Source organism: Aythya marila (assembly GCF_965140915.1).
Source record: "Aythya marila genome assembly, chromosome: 2".
NCBI classification, from domain to species: domain Eukaryota; kingdom Metazoa; phylum Chordata; class Aves; order Anseriformes; family Anatidae; genus Aythya; species Aythya marila.
The window spans coordinates 153,321,719-153,337,789 of NC_139043.1; the positions used below are offsets into that span (position 1 = coordinate 153,321,719).

Below are 16,071 nucleotides of genomic sequence, written 5' to 3' on the forward strand. Positions count from 1 at the left end.
TAACCTGTTTGCTCTTTCTGACACTTGATAATTACATCTAAGGTTCATCTTTGTGGGGTATGACCCTTCTTTTACAATTTTCAGTCACTTCCTTTTACGCTGGGTTGTATTCCTTCATCTCGTAGAGCCATTGTATTTAGGTGGTTTTCTGCTCTTCGAAGATTTGAGGTAAATCGACTTTGAAAAATTCTCCAAGCACCAAGGAAAGATAAATTGAAATAAAGACAGGCAGTGTTACGTTCAGCTGGGCCAGAAAAGAAAGCCTCACGCTTCTGATGAATAATTCACCTTTGTAGATACTCTCTCTGCTCTTTAACTAACAGGATAGCCTACAGAAAACTGAAATTCCCATCATAGAGGAACAAACAAGAACCACAGAAACAAGACAGAGGGGACACACTGTCAGGTAAATTTACCATCCCTGACTTCGGCAGTTCTTTATCTATAATATCAGGAAAAATGCAGCATAAAAAACAAGCACAGACCATGGGCAATGCTTCTACTATTGTATTTTTTCTTTGCAAACCCACCTATGTGCGGAATCTTCCTTGGTCTTGGGGCAGTGCAGGCTGCTTGCTCTCATGTTCCAAGTTGCCCTATGATGTCCCCATGCAAATGAGGGATTTTGAAGCAGTTAACTGGAGTTAACTATTTACCAGAAGTCACGTTATGTCCAGTTTCAGTCACACACGACACAGCAGTTTGTGTCTAATTGCTATATTTGACCCGTCGGGCGACATTTAAAGAGATTTCTTTTACAGTGCTATAGAAGTACACCTAAAAGTACCTGATATGTTTAGTTATGCAAATGCTTGAACTTTGTTCTCCCTCTGCTGCACCTCGAAATCTCTGAGGACCCTTGGATGCAAATAAAGCAATTTAGGCTTAATTAAGTATAGAAACAAAGCCAGGTGTTGTTTAGAAGGAACCTTTGGAAGTCACCTGTCCAACCCTTTGCTCAAATGGAGGTAGCTTCAAAGTTAGACCAGGTTGCTCTGCTCTTTATCCAAACAAGTTTCCAAAGGGAACTTGGAGTAACCGCCTTGTTGATTGACCTTGGTAAACCCATGCTCACCACTTCAAAGCACCTTCAGATTCAGTCAGATACCAGGGACAGAAACAAATTTCCTTCATTTACAACAAGCAAACAAAGAAAAACAGCTTATAGTTATGAATTATGATATCTGTCTTCATGTATTTTAAGGCTTCTGAGATTGATTTATGCAAAAATTAGCACATAAAAATTATTCTACCCGAAGTTTTACTTTTTGTATCTGGTTTTCCTTCTCTCTGCCCTAATGGAGCTCTCCTCTCTTTCGTCCCACCACTTCGATAATTCTGGATCTGCACTTCTTTAACAGCACTGCAGTAAAATGACAAATGTTATGAAGCCTTAATGCTACTATAAAAAAAAAGCTGTAAAACTATCAAAATCCCATTGGCTGCCCGAGATTGTGCCAGATGGCAACTAACTGGAACAATAAATGTCATGTTAAGCAAATCGGATTTGAGGGACATGCTATACGTCCCACGTAAATAAAACACTGCTAAAATTGACCCTATAGTAATTAGATTCAGGAAGGAGCTCTCCTGCAGCCTCAGGAAAATCTCACAGTATCTGAAATGAGAAATGTTTCTCATACTCACAGCACTCATATTAGTCTGGTTCTTCTGCCAGCACCTGACAGCTTAGCGGTGCTACATGTGATAAAGCTCTTTATTTTTTCATCAATGGACTTTCAACAGACTTTTTTTTTTTTGTCCAGAAAACTAAAATTATGGCCAGTCTACTTAATGGGAGTGTAGAGATGATGGGGAATAAATGTTGCATTGACACCCAAAGCTATTTTCTTGGGGCTCGGTTACCCTGCCACAAAAAAATACTCTATGTTGAATTGAAAGGTCACTGTTTGTCCAGCTGGCTGAGGATTTTCCCTACTTGGTTGCCTGCAATTCTAACATTTCGTTTCCTATATAGAAAGAATTTTTAGCCTTCTTGTTGTGTTTGTACAGAGAGTCACTGAGGATGACGGACTCATCCAGGCTGGAAGGGACCTCAGGAGGTCTCCAGTCCAAACTCCTGCTCAAGGCAGGGTCAGCTGTCAGGTCAGATCCACGTGCTCACGACTTTATTCAGCCTCTTCTTGAAAATCTCCACGGATGAACATCTCCAGGCCCCTTTTCCAGTGCTTTGCTATTCTCAGAATGAAAAATATTTTCCTCAGATACACTCAGTACTTCCCATTTCAGTTTTGACCACTGTTGCTCCTGTTGTGCACCTCGGTTATGAGCTTGGCCGCGTCTTGTCGATGACCTGGAGGTACTGGGGCTGCTCGTAGCTCCCCGATGCCATTTCTTCTCCAGCCCTGTTCCTTTGACTCCTCTCAGGTCAAGTGCTCCAGCCCCAAACGCCATGGCAGCTCTTCTACTGAATTTAGTGTTATCCTACATCCTTTGCAGCTTTTATCAGGTTGTGGGATTACAGCGGGGCTACGGAGATGTTAATTTCCTCATTAGCCCTCTCTCCCTCCCTGGTGGGGCACAAACACCCGCTCACACAACGCTGCTGCACATTGTGTGGTCGTGGCACCTTTTTTTCCCTCCCACATCCTACCCTCATTCACAGCGTGGCTGGATCCGCCTTTATATCTCAAAGGAGGTGACAGCCATTAAGGTAAATTAACTGCAAGCATCATAAAAGCTGACGAGCATTCTGTGTGCAGCACATCCAATTAATTGGATGTTTTTGCAGGTGCAAAGACTGCTATTGACAGTTCTGGGATTGCTGTGGGGCAGTGCAGAGGTACTAGCTCGGTACCGTAAGAGTACCAGACAAGCCAAGTCAAAAAGGAAGATGCAAATGGAACTGTTAATAGCTGCTGAGATGCCTAAGCTGTCCTCCTTTCCCTCTGATGCCTTCCTGCTGAATCTGGTGACCTTTTAGAGAATAATACTGAAGTCAAAGCCGTTATCCTCAGCTGGACAATAAGTAAGATAAACATTTATCACAGTCATTTTTATAGCATTAGTAAGAATGGGAATAAATATCTGAGGCTCTGAGATATTCTAAGCCGGTGCAGGGCCCGTGTTTGAAAATAATAATTCAATTTGCATAGCCCGTTACCAAGTGGTTGCTAATACCAGGTTAAATTTGCATTGTCCGGCAATGAAAGCGATGTCATGGCTGCCCATAAATACCTTTCTCTACATGGCCATGGGATTCTCCTGCTTTGTATTCCTTCTGAGAGAAGGATTACAATGCTGAAATGCTGAAGTTGGGAAGAACATTGCAAGACGATCTGAATTGTAAGAGAAGGGGAGGATACTGAGCAGCATGTGAATAAACCTGCAGAAAACAAATGATGTCTATATTCAGTGGCAAAAGGAAATGCCTGTCGACTTATATAAATCATGGTGAAACTCTGCAAAAGTTAGAAACTGTACGCTCCTTGTGTGGCTGACACATAATTCACAGCTCTGAGAACGTGCACAAGCATGAACGGAAATCAGCACTAAAATAACACACCCGATAACCATCTTGTAACTCCTTAGGGCACTTCTGTGCTTTACAGCTCACAGTCCTAGGGCTTCTGGAGGGCAAACTCCTTTCTCTTCTTTACCTCAGCGCTGCTGTTATCACGGGTTGTGCCACATCCTTTGGGAGGCAGCATAAAGGTTGAGGACTGAGCACTGTATTTTGGGTACCAAAGACGACAGAAGACTTGTGTGGGAAGATGCAAGGATGAAGACACATCGACTGGCTTTACTATGACATGGGTAGGGTTCGTTTAACTAACTAGAGGTGTTCTCTACAGATGTCTGCAACCCAACAAAGTCACACTGAGCTCTCTTCTGGGGTGATGGAGAGCACGTCAACCATGCCCATGCAGTTCATAGCACGACTGTCAGACAAATCTGATTTGCAGTCACTCGATTTGAAAGAGGTGAAGGTGGAAGTCCACCTTCTCTTCCACCTGGAGAAGATTTCGGAAGAGATTTCAGATGCAAGGCAGAACATGGAAGATGGAAGATATTCCCTGTGACTATGGGATTTTGACGATGTCCTTAATGCTAGAGACAGCTCGAGGCTTCTCATCTGATTGGGTTGGTTATATTTTACAAGCAAGATGGCATCAAAGGAACACTGAAAGCTGAATTAGATTTCTATGTTAAGGGAATCTTTACCAAGACATGGCCTTCAGGTCCAATAGAGCCTTGCCCACTCAAGGGCATCTTACATCTTCAGATGTATCTACAGCAGCAGTTTTTCTTCATGTACTCTAAGCAGTTGAGCACCACATCAGATAGTTAACAAAGAAACATCTACTGTATTTGTACTCTTGCAAAAAAAGAGAATAATAAAAGTCAATATTTCTTCCTCAGATGTCAATTTTTCTTGGGTAAAGTTAATTCAACTACGTGAATCCCTTTGTAGCACAGAGGGATTCTTCTCTGCGTCAATTATTCTGTCTCCTACCAGTGAGCCCATATAGCTGTTTTCTTGTTTCCAAAGTTTTTGAGATTTTATCAGAGATTCACATTGTCACCTTTTATCTTGTAGTTCTGCTTTTACAACTTCTTGAGGGCTAGACTAATTATGAACAGGAATCATTCACTATTTATCATTGCAGAGAGCAGAGAAATCTGAAACTAATCATAATACAGAGTAATTAACTGTAGGGTGACCTAGATTGCTAAATAGCCTTTGTTCATATGTATGTTTCTTTTAATGTGGTCAAACAGCAGGTCACAGACACGGGTCAAAGACTGTGAGATGTAGGGCTGTCACTGTGGAAGTAATAACCCTAAGAATATCCAGAAACTGTGAAGAGTTTGAGAAAAGATGCACAGATGTGACTGGGAAGAATTTTAATGAGTATACATAAATTGTATGATTTCTTAAAAATAAATTGAGATCAAGAATCGTCTTGAACTCTACATTTTCTCTGCAAGGAGAAATCTCTTTGTAGCAAAGATGTTCAAACAGGAGACAAAGCTTAACATGAACCAGTGGCAAAAAGCCGAACTGAACAGTGAAACCAAAAGTAAGATGACTTCTAGCAGGGATTGCAATCAAACCCTATTTCAGGACTCATGCATCAGTCAGAAGCATCCAGAAATCCCTCTGATTCCACGTCCTGGGCTATGCAAGCTAAACAGGATGATTTTAACACTGAATTTTAAGGCCGTAAGGGATTAACATAAATCTGTGAGCCTTGGAAGAAATAATCCCTGAGCTTCTAGGTTTTCAAGAATTTCCTTCTTTTAGTCAGTGGTATATAATGAGTTTCTTTTGTGTGACTTCCCCCAAAAAGTTATCTGAGAACACGTGAGGCTGTAAAAAAAAAAAAAATAGTTTATAAAATCTCCACGAAAAGGCACTTCTACCAGGACTTTTTTGTGTGTGTAAGACGTGAGTAAACCACGAAGAGGTTGGTGGCTGTGGTGAATTTACCTCTCACACTTTCGGTTTCAAAGAAACTGCTCGCCGCAGTCGCAGGTACCTCGTGCAGCCACCGATAAAATTACGTGCCAGTCCCAGAGGACGCAGATTTCGGTCAGGGAAAGCCAATTTGAGACAGTAGGTATGAAGTGACTCAGTATCTGCGTAGATTAAAGAGCTGGAAAAGAAACCACGGCATCCCCTCGCCATCCCCTTGCTTGTGTGGGCAGCTCGAAGCCGGGGCCCTGCTGCTGTGAGGCGAAAACACCCCACAGCCCGCAACCCGCTCTGCGGTTACGGCTCGTCGAAACTATGAAACTGTGACACGTTATGTAAACGGGGCTCGTATTTAATGGTGTATTTAATGGCAGCCACGCACTGCTGCTGAGTCACTTGGAGCAAACATGAGGCGAGCGGCACCGCTAACTGCACCCGCCTCTATGAGGAAGCGGGTAGCCTCGAGGCACCTCAGGGTTAAAGAAAGAAAAAGGGCTTGTTTTCTCTCGGGATAAAATAAGGAGCCTCCCCCTGAGGCGGGGAGCGGCTTCCCCGGGAGCTTTCCCGGAGGAGGAGCCGCGACGGTCGCCGAGCGGCTGCCGCCATGCGGCGAGCCCGGCTCCCCCTCAGCCCGGGCGGTGACAAGAGGCGAAGCCCCGCCCCGAAAAGCCCGCCTAACTCAATTCCGCGTCTCTTATTGGTCGCATCCTCAAAGCGACGTGAAGGATGGCCAATCAGAAAGCGGAACTCCCTGAGGGGAGAGGAGGGCGCGGAGCCCCCTGAGGGAGCGGCTCCTCCCCGGGGCCGCCTGAGGGGAGGGGACGGGTGGTGCTGAGGGAAGGCGGCGGAGCGCCGCGTCCTGCCGGCCCGTGCCGCTCCGTGCTGCCGTGCCATGGAGGACGTGTTGCCCTCGGGCCTGCTGGAGGTCTGCCTGATGGTCGGCGTGCCCAAAGAGCAGCTGAGGGCGCTCCTGCAGGTGAGGGGGGTCGGGGGGCTGAGGGGGAGCGGCGGGCAGCCTCCTCCGTGAGGTAACCTCCGTGGGACAACCTCTGCAGCTTCTTCCCCAGCTTTTTTTCTTTCCTCCCTGCCCTCCTTGAGCTTCTCTCCCGAAGTGTTGAGGCGGGCGAAGCACCTGGGTTGCCTGCTTGCTGGCATCGGGTGCGGCAGAAACGCTCGAAAAGTTGACAGGAGACCGTCAGCAGCAGGGGGAATTCTGCAAAAAATGTGAAGTAATTGCGCTTTGTTGGAGGTCTGGGCTTTGGTGGAGGGTGCAAAGTAGCTCTACATAGGCAAAATGCTTGGATAGTGTGTATACTTTACAGGTTAACGTCCCATTTCCCACCTCAAGGTGGAAAACAAGGTAGAAGTAGGGGAATAAAGCCAGGTAACCGGTACCCTGAGGGCAACCTAAAGGTCGAAATCCTGGTATTGAGGTTAAGGTTGGGCTCATTAAGTGCTCCCAATTACAACCTGTTTGATTCAGGTACAGCAGGAGTCGATAGGTTGGACTCAGCCTCGAATATTTGTAATGTGCTCGGGACCCGCCGCTGCACACGTGAGTTAACAATTAAAGTCCTCTGGTTAATTTTGCTTTGTTGGTACGTGCTGATGGCTCTGTTTGAGGCTGTCCGGCTGTGGGAATAGCCGTGATGCTGCTGGCATGCACTAAAAGCCGAGCTCCTGCTCCCACGGATCTCCTCTTTCTTCAGCTTGGATTTGGCCGTGCGCTCTCATAGTGTTAGATTAAAAAAAAAGGCTTTGTTAAAATATTATTGTTGCTTACTCACTCAGGAGACGGTTTCTGCTGATGTCAGCCTCTTCAGTGATAGTGGCTAAGCAGAGGTTCAAATTCCAGGATCTCATTCATGTATACATTCAAATTGGGGAAGTAGTTATGCCATAAATGTTGCCACCAGGCTTTTGAAATCGGTGTGTACGTGTTGTTCTGGCAGCTGCTTCAGGAGCAGACCCAGAAGGGATGGATTTCCTTTTCACTTTCATCCACTGTTGTATGTGCAGCGTGAGTTCATTGCTTCCAAAAACATGTGGAACAATAAATAGGAAACTGGCTTAAAAAAATAAAAGAAGCCTTTCCATTGTTCTGATCGCATCACATGCTTTGAATCCTCTTTTTGCTCACAGTGTCAGAAAGGAAAGTAGGCTCTGTGGGTGTGGATGTTACTACAGTAACATCTCTTCAAGCTGTTACACCACAGGGTAATTGTTATCTTGGGGAAAGTTTGTAGGTTTATCCCACTTCCTTTTCCTTCCACAGCACTATGGACATCAGAAAATGTTGGGATATGTTTTGTGTAATTCCAGTGAGTGCAGAAAGAAGAGAACTTCTGACAGGAATAATAAAATGTGGATGGAAACTGGTGATATTTGCAGAGGTAACAGTAGGATAACCTTGTCAATGCTTCAGATCTTGGTCTGGAAATTGTGTTTATGCATTAACTTTATTGCAATGTGGAGTAATAAAGTCAGTGAGGTCAGTGGGAGCGTGATGTTTAAACCACTCCCCAAACAGGAGTAATTTTAAGAGACCTGTTGCCAGTGGGGATTCCGGGAACAAAGAGACAATTTTGCACAGAAGTTTCCGGGCTGTCACCCAGTAATTGTCCTTATTGCCAAGATAACTTTCGCTCTAAGATTTCCAGATATAAAGCTGAGTTTTGAAGTGATGAGTGTGACACGCAGTCTGTGAGATGTCTGGGATCTTCCACTGGCTCCATCGTTGCTGGGTTTTTGATCTATCCACCACCATAAGTATTACAGATGCTTTTCCTTAATGGCTGCGTTATGCTTTCTGGCCATCCCAAAGCAGACATCGCCACCAAACCATTTTTTTTTGGACATTTTCTGTAACGGCCTTCTGGAAGTGAGGTGTCACGTTGTGCAGAAGCAGCCAGGTGTGAGCACGTTGAATATTAGTCAGCAGTGTGAGCATGTGGCAGTGCAAGCTGCCAGGTAGTGACCTGTGTTATCAAGACCATTGCTGATAGGTGAAGCTAAGTGGTGATTATTGTTATTATTGTAGCTCAATGCTCTCGAGGACACACCTGAAATACTGGCCCACCTTTGGGTACCTTGATACAGACAGCTGCTGACCAGCAGGAGGGCTACCAGAAGAAGTGATTTGAGTTATTTGAGGGCTGCAGCACAATTTGGGAGAATCTGCTTCTCGATAGATTTCTGAAACTGCTGGATGAGACCCAGAGCAACTTGATTTAACTTCAAAGTTATTATTGCTGTCACCTCCAGAGGTCCCTTCCTCTAGGGGAAGCCTTCATACCTTTCACTGCCTGGTTCTTCCTTAAAGAAGCCAATTCTTTGGTGACGTTTGAGGTGGAATTAACTTCTTTAGTGATGGGAAGAGGAGAATGCCATCGAGGAGACAGCAAATAGTCAAGATCACATGGCTGAGAGGACGCTCCGTTCTGTGGTTTCAATACTCCTTGTTTTTGTCAAAAGCAGTGTGGTCATTGTTTCGTTTTTTTTTGTTTTTAAAGAAGTCTCTTTTATCTGTGTTGCATGTGGCACTGTTATCACAGGAGCATAATTGGTGTAAATAGCAATGGAATAAAGTCTCTGACTTAGGAATCTTGCAGAATTAATGGAGAGAAAAGGCACTAGAGGCTAGGTATGCTGCAAGGACATTCGGTAGTGAAAAGCAACAGTCAGAGAAAACAGAGAAGTGGCAGGAGAAGCAGAGAATAAGAAATGCTCAAAGAATAGTAGACACAAGTGGATGTTGTTGGGTTGCTGCCTCTTCGTTCTCTGATCTGAGAGGTTAAGCCTATGACTTGGGCTTTAGATCTTAATAAGAGCTGATCTGACTGCTGACAACTGGGTCACTGAGCCAGCGACAGCGCTGACTAGGCTGTTCTGTGGGAAAAAAATCAAATTGGTGTCTAATGCCTCTCTTGTAGTCCCAGCCATCAAGGCCCTGCCACGTTAGAAGCTGTTTAGCTGAGGGGCCGTGGAATCGCTGGCTGCCATCCAGCGCTCTGTAGCACAGAGATGCCTTCAGAGGCAGTCAGGGATTGCCTTGTCGCAGCAGCCTCCTATCAAAAGCTCTGCGGGGCAAAGCTGCCAAGTTGAGATTGCTGCTGTTGGAGTGGGTCTGTGTTTTCCTAGTGCAACAGCCTCAGGGCTAAGCCTTAATTCTCAACTTCCTTCTGCAGTGCTTAGCAGTGTTTTTTTTCTGTTTGTGTTTTATTATTATTTATTTTTTTTTGAGAGGGATCATGTTAGGTTTCTCACTTATTTTTATGTATTTTCTTTCAAGTATGCTATTATTGAATATGGTGGATCTTAACGATCCAGTAACTAATATATCATGAAGGTTAAGTATTCCTTCTCATTTTTCCTGTGATGCCTCACAAGTAAAGAAGACCGCTGGTGGGCTCATCTGCTGGAATGTGTACGCTGAGACTTTCTGTTACAAAACTTTGACAGAGGAGGATGGGCTTCAGTGAACAAGCAGAGTTTTGTATATTACAGCTACCTGAAAAAGTGGGGCAAATGATGAGGCCAGCACTGCTATTCAATGATTATTTAAAATATAAGTGCCAGTTGCATCATGTCTTAGGGTAAAAGAAGCTGTATGCATGCTTTGTCTGTCTTTAAGGTTGGCAAAAAATGCACACGGAAAGGCTTGTCAGCCACACTGAGGCTTGCCTTTCCTGTTTCCAAATATCCGTTGGTTAAACAAAGTTCTCACTTGCTGCTTTTGCCTTGCCAAAAGAATTAAAATGACAGCGAAGTAGTTCAAATGCAGCTACTCGTGTCAGGTATGTGGTCAAGAATCCAAGAAGTTGTTTTGTGAAAGGGCCCCCCTCCTTCTCCTGTAGATGTTATTCTGAGTCAAAACCTAACTTTCCCTGAAACTGAACAAATACTTACCCAGGGAGTTCAGCTCTGCTTCCTTTGGTTTGTTTGTTTTCATTTATTTGTTGCCTGGTTTGTTTTGCTACTTTATAGAGAGCCTGTGTTTAATCCTAATGCTTGGAAGGAGGAAATAGCTTATTTGATATTTGTTAGTTTTCTTATGTGAAAGGGATTACTGATAAGGAATGTTTTTGAAAGATGAAGAATGATTCTTTACAGATTAAAAATGACCAGAGTATTCCCCTTGCACTGATTTATTTAAAGAGGGAAATTGGAAGGAAAAATGAATTATTTAAGAAGAGAAAAATGTATTCTAAACCCACAACTGTAGAAGCAGGGAGAAAACAGGGTTAGAATGGTTCAAAAACCTAGCAGGATGAGTATCAACTTAATGCATTATTGTTATTTTTTATAGGATACTCAAAGAAGAACCAAAAATCTTCCTCCCCTTGATCCGGAAGTTCTTTCTGTATTTGTGCCTCCGTTCATCAGCAGAGATGATATTCACACGGCTAATACAAGCACTAATAATTTGAACAGAAGTAAGCGTCGGTCTTTCCGAAAGAAGAAGGAGAAACCCAAGTTTGAAAACATCAAGAGTGTCAATGGGGAGCAGAAAGTGCCCGACACCGAGGACATTACAGTTCCAAAGGACATTGATCTTATTGGTTTGCCACAGCTGTGCTTCCCAGGTACTGTAGGGCTCTCACTTCTAAGTGAGAACTGTTTTAATATGTTTTTCATGACCCATAATACGATCATCTTCACTCTCTTAGTGAATTCCACAGTACAAAAACCATGTCTACTTGTCAGCAGGTCGGTGATGAGAGTAGGGCTGAACTGGGTGGGACAGACCCGTTAGCACAAGAAGCTGCAGCAGGTGCAGGGGAGGGAAGCAGGAAATCCCCGTCCACAACGGATTCACAATCTTGGCTTAAATGGATGAGCACCCGTGCACTTTTTCTTTTTTTCCCCCCTTTTTTTTAAATGACTCTTGGAATTTGCATTTGCTATTAAGATAGCCTAATTAGTGTATTCTTAACATATACAATAAAGTTAGTAATGACTCTTTCCTCCAGGCTTAAGTGCAGCAATTTTAACATGCATATTAGTACTGCACACCTTACAGATACCTTGAGGGGGGAGTGAACAAAACTCATCTATTGTACTTTCCATTTAAAATGCAAAATAATTGTGCAATATTTCTGGCTTCTGTGTGGCTTGCAACCTTTGTAAGAAACCTTAGATTGAGTGGATTGTATATGTGCATTTTAATCCCTTCAGATGACACATTTCTCCTGAAATTAAGTAGAAATGTGCAGTATTTGGTATGAATAATCACTTTTCAAGCAGTTGTCACTGTGTGTATATATATATCATTATATATTTTAACTACATATATATATAGTCTTAAAAAAAAAAAAAACAAACTTCTGTCTTCATTGCAGGAGGACTTCATGTAACTTCTGAATCAAAAGAGGACCAGATTCATTTCCTGGTCTTCACAGATGTCTGTGGTAACAGAACATATGGTGTTGTTGCACAGTACTACCAGCCTATGCAAGTATGTTATTTAACTCATGCCATTATTGAAACATATTAAAAGATATAAAATAAAATGCTTGGAAAATAATGCCGGGTTTAATTTCTGCAATTAGTTAACATAGTTTTTCTTAGCAGAAGTATAGAACAAATCATACTTTATAATGCCATTGTAATTTAATGCATTGCTGTTCTAGTGTACTCTGATTAAAATCCATAACAGGTTTTTCAGGAGTTTTGACTGAATATTTAAGAGCAGACTTGTCCCTTGGGCACGTTTTTTGTGAAGGCTGTGCCCTCTATTCTTTCTAAATATCTTCTCTGCTAAAATTCTTTTTGATATGTGTGTTTAGTCATGTAGGCTGAAATTTTTCTGAAGAGCTCAAGGGAGATAGGCATCCAAATCCCCTGAAAATGCAGAGGGAATTGGGTATCGTATCTCTTGGGCTCTCGAGAAAATACCAGCCACAAATTCCTGATTAACATAAACACATTAATCTGTAGTTTCCTTGTAGGGTGGCTGTATTTCCTCAAACGGGCAGCCCCCCTGGGAATCTGCGCGGACTGAGAAGAAGTCGGAGTGTTTCGTACCGCTCGCTATTTGCGTTATATCCAGATACCCGTATTTCAATGCCCTCAAGGATTGCCTCTCATGGTAAGGCTTGCTATCCTCTGTGTTTTTACTGTAAATAACTGCGCAGGTTTTCGTACATCAGTTCCCACAACGTGCAGAATGCTAAAACAGTTTTAAGTTAAGATACTATCAGATGGGAGGGAGTGGAAGAGAAGAAATGTGAAGTGAATGTTACCTGGGCAGCAGGAAAACACACATTTTAAATATCAAAAAAAATAATGTTTAGATCTGATGACATCTTTCTATTCTTTGATATTCTTGGTATGCCTAGAAGAATAACAGTTTGCAGGAAACAGATGCCTCAGACTTTGTGGTATTTTTTTTTGTTTGGTTGGGTTTTGTTTTTCTTTCCACTGGAAGAAGGGTGAGTGCAGTTCTGGCACACTGGTGAAAATCACTTCAAAAGCCAAAGACCTCTTTATTACGCAGCACACAAATGCCATAAGAACGTGAATATGTGTATGGATAAGCAGTTGATGACATTTTAACTAAATCCAAGTTAATTGAGGGAGTATGGTGGCTGCCTGGCTGTCGTAGAACTAGCAGAGAAAATTGTAGTGTTAGAGTACTTCATGTGTCAGAAACACTCAAACTCTGCAGTACGGATGAATTAAAAGAGAAATGAACATAAGTCAGTCTTCTTTCGTAACTTTTGAGGTCATAACCTTTGTATGTTGCTTTGTTGTTAAACTGTTAAAATCTGTATGCTTTTCTAAAGTGGATTAAACCCTCCTTGCGTGAGGGAGCCTGGCACTGCATGGTGGACATTCCTGGCTAATTTTGCTTGCAGAGGTAGAAGATTCCTTTCAGGAAATTTCAGCCAAGCTTTGTAGAGACAAATTTGACGTCACGTGTCATCTTTTTGCAGGGATTTGCCTCAGCAGGTGATATTTGTATATGTAAGCCGAGAAATACTAGGGTTTTAGGTCACAGCTTGAGTCTGCCAGTCTTTTTCTGCCTGCTGTTGGTGTTCAGAGCAGACAGCAGTGTGTTTCGTGGGTGCGGTGGGTGCATCACTGCCTCCCAACTGGACTCTGTACCTTGGTCGTTTCCCCTGTGGGCTTGGATGTTGTAGGGGCTGGCTTTCCCCGGTTTAGATAAGAGAGCCCTGGAAGAACAAAGCAGTGCCTTCCTTCCTCCCTGGTAATTCAGATGTTTCCTCCAAAAACCTTTGATACCAGAAGTGAGTAACTCTTGGCTGCCCTTAAGGAGAAAACACCCACTGCTGTTTTTCATGCTAGCTCTGTCCTGTCACTTTCAGAGCATTAATAGAGGGGTTAAGTGTGGACGAGGGACATCGATGTGGTAAAAACTAGGTATTCACAGGCTACTGCAAAATCCAGACAATAAGTAAATTAAAAAGGAAATGTTTTGTTTCACTTTCTCCTTTCCTGCCCAGATCATTTTTTCCAGTCCTTCTATTTTAGTCAGTTGCATCAGCCATTGGTACTGCAGGAGGTGATTCATTCGCTTTTTATAGTCCCAAACCTCAAATAAATACTAATCTGTGTGACTGTTACAACTGTGTACCTGAGCTGTGATGCTTTGCAATCTATCAGGCGTTTATAATACGCTTCTGTGGTGGTTTTAGCCAGCTGGGCAGCTGAGCTCCACCACAGCCGCTCTCTCACTCCCCTTACTCAAAGGGAAAGGAGGAGAAAATAGGATGGGAAGGGCTCAAGGGTTGAGATAAGGACAGGGAGATCACTCACCGATTATTGTGACAGCCTGAACAGACTCAGCATCGGGAGATGAATGACATTTATTGCCTATGACTAACAAGCTAGAGCAGTGAGAAACCACAAGCAAACTAAAAATACCTTCTCCCGATCCACCCTCTTCTCCCTCAACGCCCTGAGGGGCCCAGGGGAATGGGGAGTGGGGGCTGCAGTCAGTTTATAGCGTTTCATCTCTGTCTCTCCTTCCAGGTCCCTTTCTGCCCCTGCTCCCTGTAGGGTCCTTCCCAAACTGAGCCTGTGTGGGCTGTCCACAGGCAGCAGCTCTTCAGGAACTGCTCCCACATGGCTCCATCCCATGGGGTCCATCCCCCAGGAGCAAACTGCTCCAGCATGGGTCCCCCACGGATGGGCGGCAGCTCCCCTCAGACAGAAGCCAGCCCTGCAGCTCCCTGCTAGCAAAAACTTGCCACGTAAACCCAGTCCAGCTTTATGCTTTTTTTTTTATTCCCTGAACTCAGCTCTCCACAGGCTGGGAAATAGTCTAGATTCAGTTTTGCAGTTATGGTGCTCAGCAGAGGTTTATATGGTATGTTCATGAGTCATTTCTTCTCTAAGGAGATACTTCCGAGCTGGATGAAGCAGTCAGTTTGTGAAAGCATTTTTAAATAGTCCGCTAAGGGAGAAGTGGGGAAATGTTCAGGAAAGCCATGGAAAATTCCAGAGGCTACAGAAATGTTTCTAGGTTCAGAGCAGACAGGAACCAGCTTGCAGGTGGAGCCTTGCACGTGTGGAAAGGAACTAGCAGGTAGAGTCATCTCTTTAGAAATTCAACCTTCTGCCTCTGGCTGGGTATTTTAAACATTATAATTAAATATTTCCGCCTTGATCACCCATAACACGTTTTTTGCACTCACTTAAAGTATTAGCCTCCAAGGTAACTATAGATGGCTTCTTCCTTTAAACTGCACTGGTTTCTAAGGGCAGTTCAAATTTGTCTTTAACCTGCCATCTAAGCTTTAATTGACTTGTAGATATGTCAATAATTATATGGCAGTTCTCAAGGGTAATGGAACTGCAAGTTGTCCTGGTTGTATAGTGGGGGAATTTAGTGGCACAGCTCTCCTCCTGTATCTCTGCTGCATCTGGCTGTAAGATCCTCATGTGTGTGTGTGCAGCTGGAAGGAGAGGGGAAACGCAAGTGGCAAAACTCTGTTCAGTGCTGGCTTTTCCTGCTGAACTGGAAACTCAACCGATGATGTTTCCATATATTCTTTGGGATTTTTATATTTGTTTCAAAGCTCGTGATCACCACGTGCTTTCCTTGACTCCATTGGACAGATAAGATCAGAATGTCTACCCTTTGGGGTGTTTTGTTTTTTTTATAAAAAGGTAGCATACTGTGCCAGGGTGGAGTTGAGAGGAAGAAGTGGAGAGGTAACATTTTTTTGGTTTTGATTGTGTTACAGATTTATTTATTTTTCCTCATAGGGCATCAAACAGTTCGCTGCAGGGATGCATGGCTGTTCTGAAAGGAATACAAGCAATTATAGCAAACAAGACCTCAGTGATCTGTTTGGAGCATAGGTCCCTGTGCAGCTGGGGTTGTTTCAGCTTTTTGTAACATTACAAAATTCTGTCGCTGTTTGCCTGTAAAGCAGAAAGGCAGTTATGTTCATCTACCACTCTTCTGGGTGCTTTGGCTGATTTATCGTTCTGCCAGTCTGGGGATTTGAAAAAAATTGCTTGTGGACCTTAAACCACCTATTTCTGGTGTGTAGCTCTTTCCTGTAATTACTCATGGGAAAAATCCTCTTTGTTATTGCTAATAAAGGGCTGATGCTGAAGTAGGTTCTGTTTCCACTTAGGATCCTGTCCCAGCAAGA

General features: G+C 43.5%; 1 protein-coding gene across 1 annotated transcript in view; it reads left to right on the plus strand.

The window, feature by feature from the left end:
- The first annotated feature begins 6,290 nt into the window (after positions 1-6,290).
- The window catches only part of DENND3 (DENN domain containing 3), a 33,233-nt gene continuing 23,452 nt past the window's right edge, over positions 6,291-16,071 (plus strand). The window contains exons 1-4 of the mRNA XM_082753028.1: positions 6,291-6,416; positions 10,749-11,025; positions 11,782-11,897; positions 12,391-12,530. Of these exons, the coding sequence (XP_082609154.1) occupies positions 6,333-6,416; positions 10,749-11,025; positions 11,782-11,897; positions 12,391-12,530 (617 nt within the window). The 5' untranslated portion in view covers positions 6,291-6,332. The remainder of the gene's footprint in view (positions 6,417-10,748; positions 11,026-11,781; positions 11,898-12,390; positions 12,531-16,071) is intronic.